Consider the following 24,482-nt stretch of genomic DNA (forward strand, 5'->3'; position numbering starts at 1 on the left):
GGATGGGCTATGGGTTTAGTTTCCCGGAGTACTCCTTTACTTCTCTATGGGGCTTCCAATCATTGCTGAGTGCTTAGTTCCGGCAGTGTTCGTAAACCCCATAGCGAATGAATAGAGCATTAGGCCACACATGCATGGTGGGCTCCATTCACTTGGGGGCACAATTTTCCTGTGTTCTCATGATTGGTGTAGATCACAGCAGTAGGGTTCGAGACAATAAGCTTGTTATCCCCTATCCTATAGATTATAGAGAATAACTTTTGGAGATGGAAATACCCCTTTTTGTGTGTGGCATAGCAGTTCCTCCCTCCCAGAGGCCGGTCATATGGGTTTTACTGCAGGAACCCAATAATCCTCAGAACACATTTGTGTTTCTGTACAAAGATATTTTATTGAAATTACAAGTACTGTACATAAATCTACATCTGGAGGAGGGTTCAGTCCATTGTGCGTTCCGGGGGGAGCATCTGTTTGTATTGGACTCTATCAGAAGAGAAGGTATGAAGGCTCCGCAGCTTCTCTCGGGCTGTGTCTTGGATCTGGAGTTCTGCCTGTTCATCTAATGATCTGCGGATACATCTGGTAAGGTCGTCTATTCCTTGATTCACAGCCACAGAGATGGGGACAATGTGCTGGAAGTTGATCTGACGTTCTGGGATCAGCTCCTCTGGTAGCGTATGTATGTAATCTGAAAGGTACAAAAAGGAGCGGAGTTCACACATTCTGCGTTGTGGAGAAGCCATCACTTCTTCACCAAGAGGACTAACAGTAGATAAGGTTACAAACTGTTGGGGAACATCATACCCCGAATATAACACAAGTGGAAAGTATGCATTATGTTTAGGCTGGTGACCTATATGGGCCTATATGCTGCTGTAAGGGCCCCCGACAGACACCGGATATACTGTGAATGTTTCTTACCCTGTGGATTTTCCAGCTGCTTCACCAACTCTTGGAACTGGTCTTCTGCATTGGGCAGATCCATCTTATTGACAGCCAGTAAGACGGGCTTATCCAGCAGTTCTTCTTTGTACAATTCAAGCTCCTAGAATATACAGATTTTTATAAGGTTAAACTAACTTAAAGGGGTACTCTGGTGCTCCAGCGTTCAGAACATTTTGTTCAGAATGCTCAGAGCCGGAGGCTCTTTTTATGTCTATGGGAGGGGGCGTGTCGGCAGATAAGCCCCCTCCCATAGACTTGAAAGGAGGGGGGCGTGGTTTGATGTCACAAGGGGCGTGGCACCACTCCCACAGGAACCCGGCGTTTGTTTAGAACACCAAGTGCTGCGGGAGATCGCGGGGGTCCCAGCAGCGATCAGACATCATATCCCCTATCCATTGGATATGAGCCAAGATGTCTAGCAGCGGAGTACGCCTTTAAATAAAGCTAAACTGCAATATCAGGTCCAGCCAATGGGCACAAGGGGTTCTTTTTCTAAGGAAAAAAAAATACAAGCTAGGAAAAGATGGCTCTGAAGACACGTGGACTCTGTCCAGTATGGAAAACCCATTGTCATATACTCTTAGTAAATCAGTTAATAGAGGGGGGGGGGGTATATCGGCTTATAGTGTGGGTGAACAGGTGACCGTTTTCCTTTAACCCCTTAAGGACTCAGCACATTTTGGCCTTAAGGACAATTTAATTTTTACGTTTTCATTTTTTCCTCCTCGCCTTCTAAAAATCATAACTCTTTTATATTTTCATCGCCAGACTAGTATGAGGGCTTGTTTTTTGCGCGACCAGTTGTCCTTTGTAATGACATAACTCATTATATCATAAAATGTATGGCGCAACCAAAAAACACTTTTTGTGGGGAAATTAAAACGAAAAACGCAATTTTGCGAATTTTGGAAGGTTTCATTTTCACGCCGTACAATTTATGGTAAAAATTACGTGTGTTCTTTATTCTGAGGGTCAATACGATTAAAATGATACCCATTATTACATACTTTTATATTATTGTTGCGCTTAAAAAAAATCACAAACTTTTTAACCAAATTAGTACGTTTATAATCCCTTTATTTTGATGACCTATAACTTTTTTATTTTTCCGTATAAGCGGCGGTATGGGGGCTAATTTTTTGCGCCATGAACTGTACTTTTTTTTTATTCCACATTTGCATATAAAAAACTTTTAATACATTTTTTATAATTTTTTTTTTTTATAAAATGTATTAAAAAAGTAGGAATTTTGGACTTTTTTTTTTTCGTTCACGCCGTTCACCGTACGGGATCATTAACATTTTATTTTAATAGTTCGGACATTTACGCACGCGGCGATACCAAATATGTCTATAAAAAAAAAATTTACGCTTTTTGGGGGTAAAATAGGAAAAAACGGACGTTTTACTTTTTTATTGGGGGAGGGGATTTTTCACTTTTTTTTTTACTTTTACATTTTTTGACATTTTTTTTTACACTTGAATAGTCCCCATAGAGGACTATTCATAGCAATACCATGATTGCTAATACTGATCTGTTCTATGTATAGGACATAGAACAGATCAGTATTATCGGTCATCTCCTGCTCTGGTCTGCTCGATCTCAGACCAAAGCAGGAGATGCGGACGGAGGAAGGAGAGGGGACCTCCGTGCAGCGTTCTGAATGATCGGATCCCCGCAGCAGCGCTGCGGGCGATCCGATCATTCATTCAAATCGCGCACTGCTGCAGATGCCGGGATCTGTATTGATCCCGGCACCTGAGGAGTTAATGGCGGACGCCCGCGAGATCGCGGGCGTCGGCCATTGCCGGCGGGTCCCTGGCTGTGATCAGCAGCCGGGATCAGCCGCGCATGACACGGGCATCGCTCCGATGCCCGCGGTTATGCACAGGACGTAAATGTACGTCCTGGTGCGTTAAGTACCACCTCACCAGGACGTACATTTACGTCCTGCGTCCTTAAGGGGTTAAAGGGGTCATCCGGTTGAAATTTTTTTTTTTAAATCAACTTGTGCCAAAAAGTTGAACAGATTTGTAACTTACTTCTATTGAAAAATCTTAATCCTTCCAGTACTTATTAGCTGCTGAATACTACAGAGGAAATTCTTGTTTTTTTTATTTTTATTTTATTTCTTCTCTGTCTGACCACTGTGGTCAGACTGGAAAGAAATAAAAAAAATTAAATAATTTTCTCTGTAGTATACAGCCGCTAATAAGTACTGGAAGGATTAAGATTTTTTTTTTTTAATAGAAGTAATTTACAAATCTGTTCAACTTTCTGGCACCAGTTGATTTAAAAAAACAAAAGTTTCCCACCGGCGTACCCCTTTAATTTATCCTGTGGGGGCGTGGCAGGGAGACTCTATACTCACAGCCAGGTTTCCCTGCAGATTACAGTTGACTGCTGAAGGGTTGAGCAGGAGAAAACTTTCCAATCAGCTTATTGTCAACAAGTTGGGGGTCATCCACAGTGGAGTGCCCCTTTATATCCAATAAACATTAGGCTTAAAGGATAACTCCAGGTTGAAACAACTCATCCCCTATCCTAAGGATAGGGGATAAGTGTTAGATCGCGGGGGGTCTAACCACTGTTGAGCACACTACAAAGCGGCGGCTGACACGCCCCCTGCATGCAACTATTTAGGAGAGCCAAAGCGCTGCTTTCGGCAATCTTCGGTTCTGCCATAGAACTGCATGGAGGGAGCGTGTCGGCCGCCGCTTCGTGCTGTGGTCAAAAATGCAGGGAGCCGGGGCGCCGTTCAGGAGATTGTTGGGGGCCCCAGTGGTCGGACCCCCCGTGAGCTAACACTTATCCCCTATCTTTAGGATAGGGGATAAGTTGTTACACCCCAGAGTTCTCCTTTAAATGATCCATACGTCTCATGTTTGGCTATAAGGATGTTGGAGTGTGCAGCTCTTATTTGTCAGTAACAGAATATAAGAAATACATAAACATGTAAACAAATCCTACACCTCCTCTTAAAGTGTACCTCCAATTCTGAGCATCACCTAATGCCCGGGTGAAAACATGAAGGGTCTGGAGCTCACTTACTCTAATACAGAGCTCCAAATCATACACACAATACACACAATCATATAGTTCAATGATACAATTCAAGGTGCGGGCCACTAGCAGCAGTGTCGGATTTGGCCGATCATTGAGTTCAGTAGGAGCTGTATACATCCACCATCTGATAGCGCCCACTAGTGGGACATACAGGCCGCCAGAATGTTATCATTTACCTCTCTGGCTGTGTGAAGGAAAGCAGATTTAGAGCTCCATATTACGAACAGCAGCACACTAACCACTATAAAGATAAAGATTTATTTGGCATTTATTTTAGCACAAAAGATAAGCTTTAAAAAGCAAAACACCTCTTTCATTACAAACTAGGTATGCGCCACATCATTACTTTAATGTGTCCCTGTACGGAGATAAAAGAGATAAAAAGCAAAAATAAATAAATAAAATGCTCCAGGATTACTCTTTAACTGGTGCTGATATCCTGGTGGTTTCATACTTTTATGGCTCCTTACTATCTTCTTTATTTTGCCCACACTGGATGCAGTTCACTGAGGAGGAGGAGGCATTCCCTTTCTCGTGCCCTCACATCTCATGTAGGAACTTCCTCCCTCACTCCTTAGAGCTAACAACTGTCTGTTCTGTGCACTGAGGCTCTATGACAAGCTCCTGGCTCTCAAAGCAGGCTGAATGACAAGTCGGGAGCCTGTACAGAGCCCTACTTGTCCCACTCACACTGCAGGAACAAGACAGTGTTCAGGGCCCTAGTTGTAAGAAGTATAGAGAATTTTTATCGAGCTCTAAGACTACTCTTTAACTGGTGCTGACCTTGTCCGTGTGCTTACATCCTGGTGGTTTCATACTTTTATGGCTCCTTATTCCCTTCTTTATTTTGCTCTCACTGCATGCAGTTCACTGAGGAGGAGGAGGTGTTCCCATTCATGCCCTCACATCTCATGTTGGAACTTCCTCCCTCACTCCTTAGAGCGGACAACTGGCTGCTGTGAGCACTAAGGAGGAAGGTTCATTAGGGAATCTCGTCAGTCAAGATGTCATGACTCAGAGAGAGATGACCATGGTCCAAAACACTTCAAGAGAGTAACAGGACCAACATACATGAGCCATCGAGCTTCACTCCCACAGCACCAACAAATCCTATACAAAACAGCAGGACCCTGTACCAACAGTTTGTAGTTTGTCTTGTGGGTCTTACATGAAATAGCGTATTCATACAGGTAACATATGGACATATGTGGTATCAATAAAAAAATAGAATTCAATTTTGATTGTAGAATGTATCGGTGTTTGTGTGAAATGGATCATTACTGACACTGCCAGGAACTCGTCAGCACGGCGCGGTACTCACCAACATCAATAGCTGCACCGTTTCAAAGGCCGTTCGGAAGGGAGTCTTATAGGAAAGCTGGAATCCAGAGACATCTACCTAGAAGATGATACAAAAGCCGATCAGCAATTCCATGACTTGTCTGGCTGCTGAACAGGTCTATAGGTGTGTATGGGTGTAATCGCACAATCATCCCGGTATACACACAGAGTGCCCCCTTCAGTTTCTTTCTGGCATTACCATATACTGGTGTCAGACGTTTGCCAGGGTTCAGCCTAATTACTAGCCGGAAAGAAATGGAGAAGCTGCAAAAGACAGGCCAAAATAAATACCAAAAATACCAAATAACACCAAAAAAAGGAAGAGGCCATCAACTAGTGTGGATAGGAGATAAGTTATAAAACACTGGAGTACCCCTTTAATACCTTTCAGTTGGAGGAGACGTAATGATGGCGGCAATATGGCGTCCAGATGTCTCAACTGCACATGTACCGGAGGTGCATCAGAGACGGAATACATAGCCGGTCTGGAATAATACTGTATTGCGCGTGCAAATTGAGATGATGCGATTGCAAAACTACAACTCCCAGCATGCCCGGACAGCCAACGGCTGTCCGGGCATGCTGGGAGTTGTAGGTTTGCAACAGCTGGAGGCACTGGGAAACCCTGATCTATATTCTGAGTATGGCCTGTGCACCTTGGAGAGAGATGTTTAGTTTTCTTCCTGCTCATAGATTGCTCTTGGTGAACTAGTATTAAGGTATAAAGTGGATAATATTATTTGCCTATACAGAACAGTGGTCCCTCAAGTTACAATATGAATTGGTTCCAGGATGACCACTGTATGTAGAAACCATTGTATGTTGAGACCATAACCCTATGGAAACCTGGTAATTGGTTCTGAAGCCCCAAAATGTCATCGAAAAATAGGAAAAAGTGAGGATTAAAAAAAAAAAATAAGTAGATAATTAATACAGATAAAGCAAATCCTTACATATAAAAGTAAGAAAGATCTGCTGGGAGCTGTAATCACTGTCTATGTAGAGGACAGGAGCTTCTTCAGGGTCCTGTACAGTACACACAATGTCCTAAAAAAAAAGTAAAATGGAGCCGCCCCCACCTGGTGTCCAAAGCAGCAGATAACCCTGGAACAGGTAAAGAGTACAGAACATGTAATACCTCCCTGTACTGTAGGGGGCGCTACCAGACACCAGTTAGGGTATGCACTTCAGTAATACAGGTAAAAAGTAGTACAGAACATGTAATACCTCCCTGTACTGTAGGGGGCGCTACCAGACACCAGTCAGTGCATACACTTCAGTAATACAGGTAAAGAGTAGTACAGAACATGTAATACCTACCTGTACTGTAGGGGGCGCTAACAGACACCAGTAAGGGTATGCACTTCAGTAATACAGGTAAAAAGTAGTACAGAACATGTAATACCTGTAGGAGGCGCTACCAGACACCAGTCAGTGCATGCATTTCAGTAATACAGGGGTTTTATCAGTGAATGTCCATTCTGATTGGTCGGTTATTCCGGCCATTGACATGTTTCACAGATCTGGACTGTCCGTACATTGTATGTTGAGTCTGGTTTCAAGTTACAATGGTCCGGAAAAGACCCTTGTATGTTGAAACTATTGTATGTTGAAGCCATTGTATGTTGAGGGATCACTGTATTGTGTGTGTCACATGACTAGTTGATGGCGTCTTCTCTTTTGGCATTCTATAGAGGTTTGCCAGAAAGACACCAACACAAAACTTACCACAAAGAGAAGCTGCTTGGTCCTCTCCACATGCTTGAGGAATTTGTGGCCCATTCCTCTGTTGATATGTGCGCCTTCTATTAACCCCGGGAGATCTGCCACTGAAATCTATAGGAAGACAAAATCCAGTAAATAATCTAAGGCTGCATTCACACCACGTTTTTGCAATACAGTTCCCGTATCAGGTTTTTGATGAAAAACGGATTCCTCAAAACAGGACTAAACTGTATCAAAACGTGTGTACAAATTTTAACCCGTATACAGTTAAAAACCTTATATGGTTTGAAAAATTATGTTCGGTTACATCAGTTTTTTAAGAAAAAAACATATACCTTTTAAACTTTTCACTCCATTATGAATAAAGTTTCACTTGTTTGATTGAAATTCTGTGCAAAGTCAAAAACCGTATGGTGCAAACAGGATGGGACCGTACACACATACCGTTCTGTACGGTTCTCATTGACTCCCATGTTACAGTTTTTCACCCGGACCAAAAACAGTGGTAGGCTACAGTTTGGGGTACAGGAAACAAAACGGACAAAACCGTACAAGACGCAAAACGGACACAACCTGATGCATCTTTTGGCATTCTTTTTCTACGGAGAGTCAATGCATACAGTTTTCAATACGGTTCCGTACGGTTTTCACATTGAAAACGTATACGGGAACTGTACTGCAAAAATGTGGTGTTAATGCACCGTAACATAGAAGAAGCATAAAGATTATGAGGAGACATTAAAGGGGAATTCAGGTATCAGAAAATCGTCTTTAAATAAAACTATCACCCGAAGATCTATAACCCGAAGATATTACTAAAATAGTGGTGGCATAAATTTTACTGGCTTCAGTATGTTTTTGTGTGATTCACCCCTAACAGGAAATTGTGTAGTCCTCTCATAGTCAGTGTGGTGTTGTCTCGGCAGCTCACCTGCTCCACCCACTTCTGACAGTAAGTTGCGTAGTCCTCTCACTGTGAAGTGTGGTGTTGTCTAAGCAGCTCTCCAGATCCTTCCTCTCTCCTGACAGGAAGTTGTGTAGTCCTCTGACCAACCCCTACAGCCCACATCCCCATCTCCCTGTCATATACATATATATATATTTATTGGGATATGTAGGATAGGTTTCCACATGGCAGTTTTTTTAAACTGCAGCCAAAGTCAAAAGTGGATTCAGTAGCAAGGAGATGTAGAAGTCCTTCATTTATATTTCTCATTACTATTAAATACACTTCTGGCTTTGAATCAAAAACTGCAATGTAATTTCCCAAAAAAGTGGAAACCAAGCCTCAGGGATAAATAGGAGTGGTTTCAGCATGCTGGCTTGAGATGAACAATGCCACAGGCAAAGGACCAGACAGGAAATGCATAGCAGGTGCTGCAACCTCATTGATTGGGCAATAGTTTGCAGCATCTCAAGGTGGAGTAATGTAGGAGCGGAGTAGGCAGGGTGGGAGGACCGTGATGAGGAGCTGAGGGAAAACAATGCATTCTGGGCATTGTACGCTTTGTGTGAAGTTGCTTGCTTTCCACAGGCAGTTTTGTAAGCCAGGTCTGGGCTGGTGTAGATTTTTGGTGTTTTGCGACATTCACACTTGATAAATTCATTCCCACTGCAAAACTGAATGGGACTTTTGAAAGGTTGTTTGCAGGTTTTAGTGTTCTGCATAAAGTTGTGAAAAAAGTGCATACGTGCGCCAATTATAAGCAAAAAAACAAAAGCTCTAACAACAATGACAAATGTCCCCATAACACCCCAAAAAAATGTTTTTTTGGTAGTTCCAGAACAGGCAGACAGTTAAGCGATGCTATGTGCTTTTGTAGCATTTTTATGTTTTGTATGTGATATCGGAGTACTCTTTTAAGTGGTTTGTATGCTATTGTTAGGATGCCCCCCAAATATAAGCTGATCAAAGGATATGATGGGCCCCTCAGAGATCAGCTGTAATGTCTAGGAAGGTTGTACTCTTGATATTACCTGCTTGAAGTCAGGATACATGATTTTTCCCACCTCAGGTCGCACTGTTGTAACTGTAAGACAAACATGGTTAAATATTTCAATGTGAATTCAATATATATATTTATAAATTTTTATCTTTTTATCCTGTTGAGGACGGAGGGCGTACAGGTATTCCCTCGCGTTCCGGTACTTAAGGATGGAGGGCGTACCTGTATGCCCTCCGTATTTCTGATCACCACCGCTCACCAGGCGGTGATCGGAACGGGATGCCTGCTGAAATAATTCAGCAGGCATCCCGTGACATCGCCAAGGGAGGTCCTGAGACCCCCCCTGTAACGGCGATCGCTGTGATTGGACGGTCAGAATTGGGAGTTGTAGTTTTGCAACATCTGGAGACACCCTGGTTGGGAAACATTGCTGTAGGTGTAGCTGTATTGTGTCCCGGTTTTATCTATATGCAGCCCCCGAATACTCACATGGATAATCTGCAATCTGCGGTTTGGCATGAGAAACTCTGCTGAGTAAGGACGACTTGCCGGCATTAGGAAAACTGAAAAAACAAGTGAGAATAGGATTACTTCATCAGCGCTGTGTAATGGGGGCGACACGGGACATAGGTTTGCCTCAATTTTCAGTCCGTGTCAAAAATCAGATGGGCTGAGAAAATGACCCGATCATAGTCATTAACTGACTACGATCGGGTCCGCTGCCCCATAGAAGTTAAAGGGGTTATCCAGGAATAGAAAAAAAAAACAACGCCCTGTCTGTCTCCGGGTCGGGTGTGGTTCTGCAGCTCAGTTCCATTGAAGTGACGGCTGTCACGCCCCCTTCTCATAGACTTGCATTGAGGGGGTGGGGCGTGACATCATGAGGAGGCGTGGCTATGACATCACAAGCTCCCGGCGTTCGGAACAGTTTGTTCCATACACTGAGCAGCGGAGTACTCCTTTAAGTTAAAACCCTCTTCAATCTGCCTAATTCCCTTTTATTTACCTATAACTGGAGATCAATAAAGCAACAATGGTTCATGTGTTTGATAGAAAAATAAAACTAATAATTCCTTAACAAGACTCCCCGGGTTATTTCTCCTTCATGTCTCCATCAAAGGAATCTCCACTAAATGGCTGAAATAGAGATTATAGAGCACAATAAATGAAGCGGTAAAGGGTCCTCATGTGTGGATCATGTCAGCGCTGTAGATTTGGGTACATGGCTTTAAAAGAAGCACTTCAGCCTCGCTAATAAAAGGCAGAGAGCAAACAATGGCGCCACGAGACACTCCATACATAACCTCACATCCAGAGCACGAGAATAAGAGGTTCACATACTTATACAGAGGCTGCTGCTTTATTAAGTAGCCCAAGGTGAATGCTGAGGCCAGATGAAAGCGCCTGCTGAGCGGCCTCTGTTTTTACACTCATTAAAACCAGAAACTGATACATAACTTTTTTTTTTTTTAATTAACCCCTTAACGATGAGCGCTATATATATATATATATATATATATATATATATATATATATATACGGTGCTGTCGTGCGGCCGGTCTATGAAGCGAGCTCAGGAGCTAAGCCCGCTTCATATTCTTTCGGTCCCGGCTGCTATCAGCAGCCAGGACCCGCGGCTAATGCCGGACACCGGCAATTGGCCCAATGCCCAGCATTAACCCTTTCAAAGTTGATCCCGGCATCTAAAATGCCTAAAATATTCTCCCGGCAGCTCAGCGGAGCTGATTAGGATCATCGCTGGGAAATCGTGATGTCCCGATCAGCTGAGAGGACGGCGGGAGACCCCTTACCTGCCTCCTCACCATCCGTTCTGTCCCTCGATGCTCCAGCCAGGCTCTGCAGGCTGGAGCAACCGAGCACAGATAACACTGATCAATGCTATGCTATGGCAGTGTATGCAATCTAATGATTACATGTAATAGTCCCCTATGGAGACTAAAAAGAAAGTGTAAAAAAAAGTTAATGCAAGTCTATGGGAGGGGGCGTGCCGACCCCACCACAAAGCAGAGGCCGATACTCCCCCTCCATATATCTCTATGGGAGAAAAGGAGATGGCCAATCGGCTCTCCCATAGAGATACACAGAAGGGGCATATGATCAACGCGCTCTGTTTCCAGTGAGAGCCAGGGCCCCGTACAGGAGATCGCTGGGGGTCCTTTAAGGTAAGGCAGGATGCCAAATAAAGGTAAATGCCACAAAAATCTGAGCAGCCGGATTTAGGGTGCGTTCACACTGTGTAATTCAAGAGGAATTTACTCAAATAATTCCTCTAGAATTCTCAGCTTAGAAATAATTAAAGGGGTACTCTGGTGAAAACCTTTTTTCTTTTAAATCAACTGGTGGCAGAAAGTTAAACATATTTGTAAATTACTTCTATTAAAAAATCTTAATCCTTCCTGTACTTATTAGCTGCTGAATACTAGAGAGGAAATTCTTTTCTTTTTGGAATTCTCTCTGATGACATCACGAGCACAGTGCTCTTTGCTGACGTCATTATAATAATAATAACTCTTTATTTATTGTTGTCCTTAGTGGGATTTGAACCCAAGGCCCCAGCACTGCAAGGCAGCAGTGCTAACCACTGAGCCACCATGCTGCCCTTAGCATACATCTGCTATGCACGGTTGCTAAAATGGACAGAGATGTCAGCAGAGAGCACTGTGCTCGTGATGTCATCAGTGTTCCAAAAAGAAAGGAATTTCCTCTGTAGCATTCAGCAGCTAATAAGTACTGGAAGGATTAAGATTTTTTAATAGAAGTAATTTACAAATATGTTTAACTTTCTGGCACCAGTTGATTTAAAAGAAAAAAAGGTTTTCACCGGAGTACCCCTTTAAAATCTGCTTTGCCATTGACTTCAATGTATCTTACTCCGCACTGTTCACACGGCGTAAATTCTGCTCGCGGAATTCCGTCCCACTAGAAGAAAGAATATGTTCATTCTTCTTGCGGAATACGCCACCAGAAGTCCATTGAAGTCAATGGTTAAAAAAAATTCCGCAGAAACTCCGCAAGAAAGAATAAAAATAAAAAGGGAAATTCCAATTGGTGGTTGTAGTCCAGCAAAAAAAAATTTAAAAAATTCCTCCTATATTCCGCGTTAATTCTGCAAGATTTTTGCGCGAAAAAAAAACCACGTACATTTCTCGGTGGAATTTTCACTCAAGGATTCCTCTCCTATTCCTCAGTGTGGACGCACCCTTATAGGGATTCTCCTGCTACTCACCCGACTAGCCCCACGTCTGCGATCAGTTTCATATCCAGGCGGATTATTCTTCTCTGGCCTTTGGAAGGGAAAAAATCTGATTTGAATCCTCCGCCTTTACCTCCTCTGGCCACCCGCAGCTGGTCTCCTTCTCTGTCCAGCTCACCTACAAGTAAATAGGAAACGTTAGGACGTCACTTAGCAAAAGGTGCGATCCAAATCTTTAGGCTGTATTGGCACAGGCACAGTGTTCCCTCGAAGATGTGTGTTCACTAATGAAAATATCCAGAAGCGCAGTGTTACCCAGACCACGGTGCCAGCCATACTGGTGCCAACAGAGCCTGTATCCATACAGCAGACCCCCCTCCGACAGATACAATGGGGAAGATTTATCAAAACCTGTCCAGAGGAAAAGTTGCCCAGTTGCCCATAGCAACCAATCAGATCGCTTCTTTCATTTTTAAAGGGGTACTCCGGTGGAAAACATTTTTTTATTTTTTTTAAAATCAACTGGTGCCAGAAAGTTAAACAAATTTGTAAATGACTTCTATTAAAAAAAATCTTTACCCTTCCAGTACTTTTAGCAGCTTTATGCTACAGAGGAAATTGTTTTCTTTTAGAATTTTTTTTTTTTGTCTTGTCCACAGTGCTCTCTGCTAACACCTCTGTCCGTGTCAGGAACTGTCCAGAGCAGCATAGGTTTACAATGGGGATTTTTTCCTGCTCTGGACAGATCCTGATACGGGCATCAGGTGTCAGCAGAGAGCACTGTGGACAAGACAAAAAAGAAATTCAAAAAGAAAAGAATTTCCTCTGTAGCATACAGCTGCTAAAAAGTACTGGAAGGGTAAAGATTTTTTTTTTTAATAGAAGTCATTTACAAATCTGAAGTGAAACAAGACACCTGGCACCGCCTCAGGATTTTGAGCACGAGTGTGAAAGTGCTGTCAGAGGGCTACATGCTAATGATGTACAGTAGAGATGAGCGAACTTACAGTAAATTCAATTCGTCACGAACTTCTCGGCTCGGCAGTTGATCACTTATCCTGCATAAATGAGTTTAGCTTTCAGGTGCTCCGGTGGGCTGGAAAAGGTGGATACATTCCTAGGAAAGAGTCTCCTAGGACTGTATCCACCTTTTCCAGCCCACGGGAGCACCAGAAAGCTGAACTAATTTATGCAGGAAAAGTCATCAATTGCCGAGCCGAGAAGTTCGTGACGAATCGAATTTACTGTAAGTTCGCTCATCTCTAATGTACAGCTACTTGTAGGGTGGTGCTCACGCAATGATAGATCAGGCAAAAAACCAAAGTCCAGAAGAAATTAAGAAAAAGAGCGGATCACTCACCGATTTGATGCTGTGAATTTTATTGAAGTTATCATGCAGCGGCTACATACGGGTTGAGGTCAGCGGCAGGGCAGGAGGTGGATCAGAGCCCCGTCCAAAGCGACAGCCTGCCGCTGACATCAACCCGTATGTAGCCGCTGCATGATAACTTCAATAAAATTCACAGCATCAAATCGGTGAGTGATCCGCTCTTTTTCTTCATTTCTTCTGGACTTTAATTTACAATTCTGTGTAACTTTCTGGCACCAGTTGATTTAAAAAAAAAAAAATATATATATATATATATATATATATATATATATATATATTTTCCACCGGAGTACCTCTTTAGCAAAGCTTCTGCAAAATGAAAGAAGTGATCTGATTGGTTGCTATGGGCAACTGGTCAACTTTTCCTTTGGACAGGTTTTGATGAACCTCCCCCAATGTCCCTACAAAATATATCGCCCTCCTGTGGTCCTGACTAGAGATGAGCGAACTTACAGTAAATTCGATTCGTCACGAACTTCTCGGCTCGGCAGTTGATGACTTATCCTGCATAAATTAGTTCAGCTTTCAGGTGCTCCCGTGGGCTGGAAAAAGTGGATACAGTCCTAGGAGACTCTTTCCTTGGACTGTATCCACCTTTTCCAGCCCACCAGAGCACCTGAAGGCTGAACTAATTTATGCAGGATAAGTCATCAACTGCCGAGCAGAGAAGTTCGTGACGAACCGAATTTACTGTAAATTCGCTCATCTCTAGTTCTGACACATCAATACAATTAGGGATGCGACACGCAGGACACATCCTGCGTGTCGCATCCTGAATTGTCTTTACGTGTGAATAAAACGCTAAGGAAGTGTTTCCCAACCAGGGTGCCTCCAGCTGTTGCAAAACTACAACTCCGGGCATGCTGGGAGTTGTAGTTTTGCAACAGCTGGACACACCCTGGTTAGGAAACACTGCACTAATTCTTTTCATTCCTTATCAAAGCAAAATGGTGAGTGCCGAAAATTCTTTTCATTCTTTTGTGTATCAAGAAACGTATAGAACAGCGTCTCACCTATCTTATTACCATCATCAGTAGTGACGGCAATGCCAACGGGCACGTCCACCACCGAGTCAGCCCCGGACGGTCCTTTGAGAGCACGAACGCTGGAAGGAAGAAAACGCAGGACTATATTATAGACATCTAAAAATGTTCTGTGACTCCTATAAGGGGTCATAGCCCAGATGTGGTGTTTTAGGGATTTTTGTAAGACAGTGGTCCCCCTATACCCATGACAAAACTACAATTCCCAGCATGCCCTGACAGCAGTAGGCTGTGGTTTTGCAACAGCTGGGGAGCCACAGATAGGGGATCACTCTTTTTAAGGGAACCTATTTTACTGCACACAGCCGACTTCCTGTCTGTAATCTAATGCTGCAGTTCAGGACTGTGGGAAAGCTAGATGACAACCCCTATCAAGTCTACCTAGTTACACTGCCATTAGGGATATCACTCTCACCTTCCCTTCGCTCCCGCACTGAGATATCTTCATCATTTGCGCCTTTATCCGGAGTGGTGCAAGACCTGCCGCACAATTACATATTTTCATCACGTGGCAGGTCCTGCACCACTCTGGCTTGCAGGAGAAGGTCCTGTACACTAACAGAGCGTGAGCAGGGGGGAAGGGGAGTGCGATTTATTGGAGGAAACTAATGGGGAATCTACCTAATAGGAGGTTCCCTCCCTACCTGACTACCTAACTACTAGGGGCTTCTACCGAACAGTGGGAGGGGAATTACCTACCTACTGGGGGATTCTACCTGTTGGTGGGTAATCCCAACCTACCTACTGGGGGCTTCTACCTAAAGGGAGGGGTTTACTATCTTCCTAATGGGACCTTCTACCTAATAGGGGGGTCCCTACCTTTCTACTTGGGGCCTCTACCATCCTAATGGGTACTTCTACCTAATAGGGGAGTCACTACCTTCCTTGGGGCTTCTACCTAATGGGGAGGGAGTCCCTACCTTCCTACTGTGGGCTTCTACCTATCAGGGGGTATTCCCAACCGGCCTACTGGGGGCTTCTACCTAATGGGGAGGGGGTCCCTACCTTTCTACTCGGGGCTTCTACCTAATTGGGGGGGGGCTGTCCCTACCATCCTAATGGGGACTTCTACCTAATAGGGGGGTCCCTACCTTCCTGCTGGGGCTTCTACCTACTTTGGGGTCCCTACCTTCCTACTGGGGGCTTCTACCTAATGGGGAGGGGGTCCCTACCTTTCTACTCAGGGCTTCTACCTAATGGGGGGGGGGCTGTCCCTACCATCCTTATGGGGACTTCTACCTAATAGGGGGACTTCTACCTTCCTACTTGGGGCTTCTACCTAATGGGGAGGGGTTCCCTACCTTCCTACTGGGGGCTTCTACCTATCATGGGGTATTCCCAACCTACCCACTGGGGGATTCAATCTAATAGGGGCCTCTACCATCCTAATGGGGACTTCCACCTAATAGGGTGGTCCCTACCTTCCTACTGGGGGCTTCAACCCAATAGGGGGATTCCCAACCTACTGGGGCTTCTCCTTAAAGGGGAGGTCCCTACCTTCCTACTGGTGGCTTCTACCTAATGTGGGGGCCCTTACCCTCCTACTGGGGGCTTCAACCCAATAGGGGGATTCCCAACCTACTGAGGGCTTCTACCTAATGGGGAGGTCCCTACCTTTTTATTGGGGGCTTCGAACTAATAGGGGGATTCCCTTCCTACCTACTCTGGACATACCTTAATTATGAGTGTCAGTGAGGGCCTCATGTTCAACATTCATCTAAGGCTTCACAAAGTCTAACGCCCCCTCTTCTGTCACATGACATCAAAAAAAAAAGTGCACTCACCTACTATTAACTCCAACTGCGCCAGCAAAGCGTTTCTGAGGACACCTGCTCTTTACGTCTTTCATTGTGACGCTACTTTTGGCCGTCAACCACACGTCGCCTCCTTTTCCGCCTTCACCACCCAACCGTGGGAGCCCCATGCCGCCGGCGCCACCCTTCACCAGGATCCTCAGGTTGTCTACGAAGTTTCCATACTAGAGCAAAAAAGAAAGAGAACACATTATGTGAGAGTACAACCACGCCAGCCCATCACACCTTACTATTGTAGAACTACAACTCCCAGCATGGCCTGCTCTTGTAATACTACAACTCCCAGCATGGCCTGCACCTGTAAAACTACAAGTCCCAGCATGGCCTGCTCTTGTAAAACTACAGCTCCCAGCATGGCCTGCACCTGTAAAACTACAAGTCCCAGCATGGCCTGCTATTGTAAAACTACAAGTCCCAGCATGGCCTGCTATTGTAAAACTACAACTCCCAGCATGGCCTGCTATTGTAAAACTACAAGTCCCAGCATGGCCTGCTATTGTAAAACTACAACTCCCAGCATAGCCTGCTATTGTAAAACTACAAGTCCCAGCATAGCCTGCTATTGTAAAACTACTAGTCCCAGCATGGCCTGCTCTTGAAAAACTACAACTCCCAGCATGGCCTGCTATTGTAAAACTACAACTCCCAGCATGGCCTGCTATTGTAAAACTACAACTCCCAGCATGGCCTGCTATTCTAAAACTACAAGTCCCAGCATGGCCTGCTATTCTAAAACTACAACTCCCAGCATGGCCTGCTATTCTAAAACTACAACTCCCAGCATGGCCTGCTATTCTAAAACTACAAGTCCCAGCATGGCCTGCTATTCTAAAACTACAAGTCCCAGCAGGGCCTGCTATTCTAAAACTACAACTCCCAGCAGGGCCTGCTTTAGTAAAACTACAACTCCCAGCAGGGCCTGCTTTAGTAAAACTACAACTCCCAGCATGGCCTGCTCTTGCAAAATTGCAACTGACAGCACACCCTGTATTTATTTATTTTTTTATAAAACTGCAATTCATAGCATGTTTGGCATGCTGGGGGTTGTAGTTCTATAAAAGCTGGATAAAACGTTTGCAGAACACAGCTACAGGAGACATCTTAACCCTAGGTCAGTGTTTCCTAACCAGGGTGCCTCCAGCTGTTGCAAAGGATGTCCGGGCATGCTGGGAGTTGTAGTTTTGCCACAGCTGGAGGCACGCTGGTTAGCAAACAGTAGTTCCTATTGACCACTTTTCATGCATATGGACATGTGATACAACACGTCCCCTGTAGGGGGCGCCCACAAGGGCATTGGCGGACACAAAGGTTTGTCACCCAGCTTTCCCAGGAACAGATCTGTATCTAGGGAACCGGGTGAACAAACAGTGAAGGAGGAGCCTGTGACAGGACATGCTGAGACTTGTAGTACCAGGTGAGGCTGCTGTACACCGGTAATACCGCACCTTCCGGAGCAGGACTCGGCTGCACCACACCATGCTGCCCGGGACAGGACGCGGCTTCCAATGTGTAGAACGTGAGCAGCAGCAGCACAGTACAGGATAGGGTGCACCGGATAAAGCGCCCGCCGGTAACTATAGTAGCCGCACAGGAGTTCCGGCTACGGAGAGTATAATATGAAAGATTAGATTAGAAGAAAGACAGGGGGATTGGGGGTACCTACCTATACATACTGGGGGTACTTATTTACATAACTGGGGAGCACCTACCTATCTATTGGGGAGAAACAATCTATACTGGGGATACCTATCCACCTATTGGAAATCACCTACTTCTACTGGGGGCACCTATCTTAACTATTTGGGAGCACCTACCTACACTTGGGGCACCGATCTACTCCTTTGGGGGGCACCTACCTATACTGAAGCATCTGTCTACCAATTGGGAAGCACCTACCTACACTGGGGCACTGATTTACCTGTTGGGGAGCACCTACCTACACTGTGGGCACCTATCTACCAATGAAGGGGTATCTTCCTGGCTAGTTGGGAGACCTACCTAGGAGGGCATTATTTCTAGGTGAGGATGGTGTTGTAAATATGGAGCCTAAGGTGTTTTTCCGTCAGATTTAGAGGAGTTGTGGTCACGAAAAGTCATCATGGCGGTCTTGGCCAGAGGGAAGAGGAAAGAGAATGACCCCCTGAAGTCACTAAAGATAATTGCACTGTAATTATTTATACGGTCTGCTGCCCCTGTAGGATAACTATATGCAGGGGCATTGCTAGGATCTGAAAAGATCTGGGGCACAAGCCCAAAGGCATGTTGGCTCGCCACCCCTTAACCCACTCACTTATAATGCCCCAACTGTTCCCCCCCACTCATTAATAATGCCCCAACTGTGCCTGCCCACTCAATAATGCCTCAACTGTGCCCGCCCACTCATTAATAATGCCCCAACTGGGCCCGCCCACTCATTAATAATGCTCCAACTGTGCCCGCCCACTCATTAATAATGCCTCAACTGTGCCTGCCCACTCACTAATAATGCTCCAACTGTGCCCGCCCACTCATTAATAATGCCCCAACTGTGCCTGCCCACTCATTAATGCTCCAACTGTGCACGCCCACTCACTAATAATGCCCCAACTGTGCCCGCCCACTCATTATTAATGCCCCAACTGTTCCCCCCCACTCATTAATAATGCCCCAACTGTGCCTGCCCACTCAATAATGCCTCAACTGTGCCCGCCCACTCATTAATAATGCCCCAACTGTGCCCGCCCACTCATTAATAATGCCCCAACTGGGCCCGCCCACTCATTAATAATGCCCCAACTGGGCCCGCCCACTCATTAATAATGCTCCAACTGTGCCCGCCCACTCATTAATAATGCTCCAACTGTGCCCGCCCACTCATTAATAATGCCTCAACTGTGCCCGCCCACTCACTAATAATGCTCCAACTGTGCCCACCCACTCATTAATAATGCCCCAACTGTGCCTGCCCACTCATTAATGCTCCAACTGTGCACGCCCACTCACTAATAATGCCCCAACTGTGCCCGCCCACTCATTATTAATGCCCCAACTGTGTCCACCCACTCACTAATAATGCCCCAACTGTGCCCGCCCACTCACTAATAATGCCCCAACTGTGTCCGACAACTCACTAATAATGCCCCAACTGTGCCCACCCACTCACTAATAATGCCCCAACTGTTCCCCCCCACTCATTAATAATGCCCCAACTGTGCCGGACCACTCACTAATAATGCCCCAACTGTGCCCACCCACTCACTAATAATGCCCCAACTGTTCCCCCCCCCACTCATTAATAATGCCCCAACTGTGCCGGACCACTCACTAATAATGCCCCAACTGTGCCCGACCACTCGTTATTAATGTCCCAACTGTTGTCGCCCACTCACTAATAATGCCCCAACTGTGCCCGCCCACTCACTAGTATTGCCCCTACTGTGCTCCTATTCACATATAATGCCCCCCAGACATTAATAATGACCCCTGTTTCCCCATGTAATGCCCCCAGTTAGAATGGCCCCTGAGCCCAAACAGTAATAGTGCTCCATACAGAAAAAATGTCACCCTGTGCCCCCTGTAGAATGGGACCCATCAAATGGTCTTGCCAGCAAGCAAACAGACCCAAGCAGGCAGGTGTCACAGTTCAGTAGTCTCTGTTTTTTTGTAATAAGTCACATACAGCAATAACTTCCACTTGCAGCATGAGGTATAACGGAAACCTAAACGTCCTTACATGAGGTTACTGACCTAAACATCTGAGCTTCTCATCCAAAACTTGGCACGTTCAGTCCCAAAGTCAGTATTTTTTTGGTGCAGTGTATCAGTGGCGTTGCTAGGGTTGGTGTCACCCAATGTGTAGAAAATTGTATCACTCCCCCCCCCCCCCCCCCCATTAAAACCCCATTAACTCCTTAGGGACAAAGCAGATTTTGGCCTTAAAACACAGACAATTACATTTTTGCTTTTTCTCCATCAATGCAAGTCTATGCGAGGAGCTGTCACTTGCATTGAGGGGGCGTGGCCATGATGTCACGAGCCTCCGCCCCGCATCCCCAGTCATCCAGCACAGAGCAAAGTTCGCTCCATGCACCGCATGTCTGGGGTGCCGCAGCCGAGATCGCGGGGGTCCCTTTGGATAGAGGATAAGATGCCTAGGGGCGGAGTCCCCCATTAATAGGTTGTGATACCTGTTACTAATTTGGTTTCTGGGAAAGAGTGTAGCTTTATGAAAATGTAGAATCACAGCCGTAGGGCCGGCATCAATACTGAGTGGGAGTCAGTATTTTGAAGATGGCACTAAGAGGTATTATTATTTAGTGAGGGCATTATTACTGAAGGCACTAAGGGGACAATATTTGTGCGTGGGACCAGTAAGAAGCATTATTGCTGAGTGGGGGCACAAAGGGGCAGTGGAAATTAGTGTTGGGCACAAATAGGCTACTATTCATGGTGGCACATGTACTGTGTGGAGGGCACTAGGTTGGAAGTAATACAGGGGGTACTACTACTGTGTGGGGAAACAGAGGGGAAGAACTACTCTAGTGGGCACTATTACCATGTGATGCACTAAGGAAAGAGAAGTTGTAGCAACGAGAAGTCATCATTGCAAAAACATAAGGGAAAGTGAATATTGTAACTCCATTCAGAGGAGTCACTGGGTGTAACTCGACTGTAATCACTTATCTAAGGTCCACAGCGGATTGTACCCTGCAGAACACCAGTGTTGTGACCACTGTATGGGCTCTGTATGGTGCGTTTATTGGTTACATTGGTCTTTGTCGTATATATTTCCGGTCGTGGGTTGCAGGGATTATTTGGCCCTTGTGTTGTACAATTATTTAACAAGTGTCTGAGTATTATTCAGAGACATTATTTTAAATCTTTGTCACTGCAGGGGTTTTGGCGCTCTGTAGCAGAAAGAAACATAATTCTGACTTCTATAAAGATATTTTAATCTTTTAATCAAAATAATAAGTACAGAATTTTAGGCCTAGAGAGGACATGATGATGAAAGGTGGAGATTCTCTTAAAGGGGTACTCCGCCCCAAGACATCTTATCCCCTATCCTTTGGATAGGGGATAAGATGTCTGATCGCAGGGGTCCTGCCACTGGGGACCCCCGCGATCTCCCTGCTGCACCCGGCATTCATTTAGAGCGTCGGGTGCAGCGCCGGAGGCTCGTGACGTCACGGCCAGGCCCCCCAATGTAAGTCTATGGGAGGGGGCGTGACGGAGGGGCCTGGCCGTGATGTCACGAGCCTCCGTCCCGCATCGCCAGTCATCCGGCATGGAGCAAACTTCTGGGGGCCCCAGCCGAGATCCAAGCAGCAGGACCCCCGCGATCAGACAACTTATCCCCTATCCTTTGAATAGGAGATAAGATGTCCAGGGGCGGAGTACCACTTTAAAGGCTTCAGGGTGGGGGAAAAATGTCTTTCTGATGTTTTAATAAAATGGCTGATTTGACCTGTGACACTAGGGAAATGAAGTGAGGTATTTCTGCTTGAATCCTCAGTGTGGCTCACATGCAGCCATAAATCCAAATATTTTTTAGAGGCCAGTGATCTGCTGACTGCCCCTTGTCAGTACTCTGGGCTCCTTCTCCTTGACCTTTCCCCTTCCTTTGACACAGTCCACCATTGCATCCTACTTCAAACTCTCTAATCTCTCGGTGTCATGCCTGGCCCCTCTCCTGGATCTCCTCATACCTCACCAAGCGTTCATTCAGTGTCTCCTATTTACACCCCACCTGACTCTCTGTTGGAGACCCCTAAGGCTCTGTCCTGGGGCCCCTACTCTTTTCCATCTGTCCTCTTGGCCTAGGACATATCATAGAACTCATGGCTTCAAGTTTCACTTCTATGCTTTCTGGTCCAGATGTCACCTCCCTTCTATCCAGGATCCCAGACTGTCTGTCAGCTTCTCCTGCTTTTTAAAACTTAGAATAGAGAAAATGTACCGTATATACTCGAGTATTAGCCGTTCCGAATATAAGCCGAGGCCCCTAATTTCACCCCAAAAAACCAGGAAAACCTATTGACTCGAGTATAAACCTCCTCTGTCATCATCCCGACTCCCACTGTCATCATCCAGACACCCCCCCATCCCTCCTGTCATCATCCAGACCCCCTCATCCCCCCATCATACAGATCCCCCTTGCCCCCATATCATTATTCAGCTCCCCCTCATCCCTCCTGTCATCATCCAGACCCCCCTCATCCCACATCATACAGATCCACCTTGCCCCCCATATCATTATCCAGATGCCCCTCATACCCCCCCTGTCATCATCCAGACCCCCCATCATACAGATCCCCCTTTCCCCCCATATCATTATCCAGATCCCCCTCATACCTCACTGTCATCATCCAGAACCCCCTCTCTTGTCTACTCTCCTCCCCAGTTGCAGCTCTGTTGGTCCTTCCCTAGCAGCCATCCAACGTCGCTGCAGGGACCGTCCGACTTCTAGTGGGGAGGGTGAGCCGGTTCGGGCCATCCATCTTGACCGAGAGGCCCTCTTCTCTGCTGCGGGCTGGCCCCGAAATAGTGACACTGCATTGACGACAACGCATGGGGACGCCCCTGATGTTACGGACGTCTGCTGCGCACGGACGTCCCTGCACAGCGGCGTCAATGCAGTGTCACTAGTCCAGGGCCGGTGTAATGAAGAAAACTGTGTCTTGAAGCATTCTGTGTCCCGAAACTGGCCCGGAGCGGAGAAGAGGGCCTCCTGGTCAAGATGGACGGCCGGGACCGGCTCACCCTCCCCACTGGAAGTCGGACGGTCCTTGCATGGCGGCGTCAATGCAGTGTCACTAGTCCAGGGCCGGCCTGGAGCAGAGAAGAGGACCTCCTGGTCCAGATGGACGACGCGGACCAGCTCACCCTCCCCACTGGAAGTCGGACGGTCCCTGCAGCATAGATGGGCGACGATGGACGGCCCAGCCCATCCCCTCGCCACCCCCACCGGTATGCCTACGATTTTTTTTTCCCCATCACTCCAGTATAAGCCGAGGGGGATGTTTTTGTCACGAAAAATGGTGCTGAAAAACTCGGCTTATACTCGAGTATATGCGGTAATTCATAAATTTTTCCCCATCTCGCGCCACCACCTACCTGATCTATCATACACAGTCAATGGTTCCGCTCTGTCTCCATTCTCACAATCCGTTGTGCTCTGTCTTTCAAACCATCCAAAAGAGAAGAAAAAAGCTGACAACCTAAGTGAGTGCACACCAACCACTGTATGGATACAATTAGATTTAATTTTTATTGAAAAACACCAAAAAAGAAGGAGTACAGACACCGTTAAAACCACTTAAAAACATAAGCTGGCTTTTAGGCCTTATTACCTTTTGTTTTTGGGGGGCCATTATGGAATTTAACACACATATGTTTTGTGGATATTTATAGTTGTGTTTCCTACACACATTTTTATTAGCACTTTTTTGGCATATGGTTACAGAGACTGGGTGCACTAGGCACTTTATATAGGGATTGAGTATCTACACTGATTGCTGCTATAATTTAGGTTCTGGCTGGTACTTATGGTTGTACATATATATGTATCTAATTGATTCACCTTATTTGCTACTTTGCATGAGTCAGGTGATAGAGATAGGATGACATTCCTAGGCTCTATGTACTTTTTTGTATGTTTTTAAGTGGTTTTAACGGCGTCTGCACTCCTTCTTTTTTTGTAGTTTTCCAATAAAAATGTAATCTATCTAATTGTACCCATACAGTGGTTGGTGTGCACTCACTTAGGTTGTCAGCTTTTTTCTTCTCTTTTGGATTGTCTATTTTTCACAACCGTGTCTGCACCCACAGTGAATTCATTAGCAGTGCCCATCACTTTTGTGTTCTGTCTTTCAAACCAGACATCCAAGCCCTCACTACCTTCTATGGCCTTCACCTTAAAGGGGTACTCCGCCCCTAGACATCTTATCCCCTATACAAAGGATAGGGGATGAGATGTCTGATCGCAGGGGTCCCGCAGCTGGGGAACCCCACAATCTC

At 45.6% G+C, this 24,482-nt stretch overlaps 2 protein-coding genes across 2 annotated transcripts in view; one reads left to right on the forward strand and one right to left on the reverse strand.

Annotated features, from left to right (window-relative positions):
* Positions 1–373: 373 nt before the first annotated feature.
* On the reverse strand, positions 374–18,040 carry GTPBP10 (GTP binding protein 10). Its single transcript, XM_056519149.1, has 10 exons — positions 17,930–18,040; positions 16,455–16,648; positions 14,641–14,732; positions 12,271–12,415; positions 9,513–9,586; positions 9,055–9,107; positions 7,081–7,188; positions 5,333–5,410; positions 922–1,045; positions 374–688 (listed from the first exon to the last, which is right to left on the reverse strand). Exons 1-10 carry the CDS (start codon positions 17,960–17,962, stop codon positions 438–440), a joined length of 1,152 nt encoding a protein of 383 aa, XP_056375124.1. The 5' UTR covers positions 17,963–18,040; the 3' UTR covers positions 374–437.
* A 474-nt stretch (positions 18,041–18,514) lies between these two features.
* The window catches only part of FAM237B (family with sequence similarity 237 member B), a 56,895-nt gene continuing 50,927 nt past the window's right edge, over positions 18,515–24,482 (forward strand). Inside the window, exon 1 of the mRNA XM_056519150.1 lies at positions 18,515–18,650. Coding sequence (XP_056375125.1) covers positions 18,583–18,650 — 68 coding nt within the window. The 5' untranslated portion in view covers positions 18,515–18,582. The remainder of the gene's footprint in view (positions 18,651–24,482) is intronic.

Source organism: Hyla sarda, chromosome 5 (genome assembly GCF_029499605.1).
Source record: "Hyla sarda isolate aHylSar1 chromosome 5, aHylSar1.hap1, whole genome shotgun sequence".
Lineage (NCBI taxonomy): Eukaryota > Metazoa > Chordata > Amphibia > Anura > Hylidae > Hyla > Hyla sarda.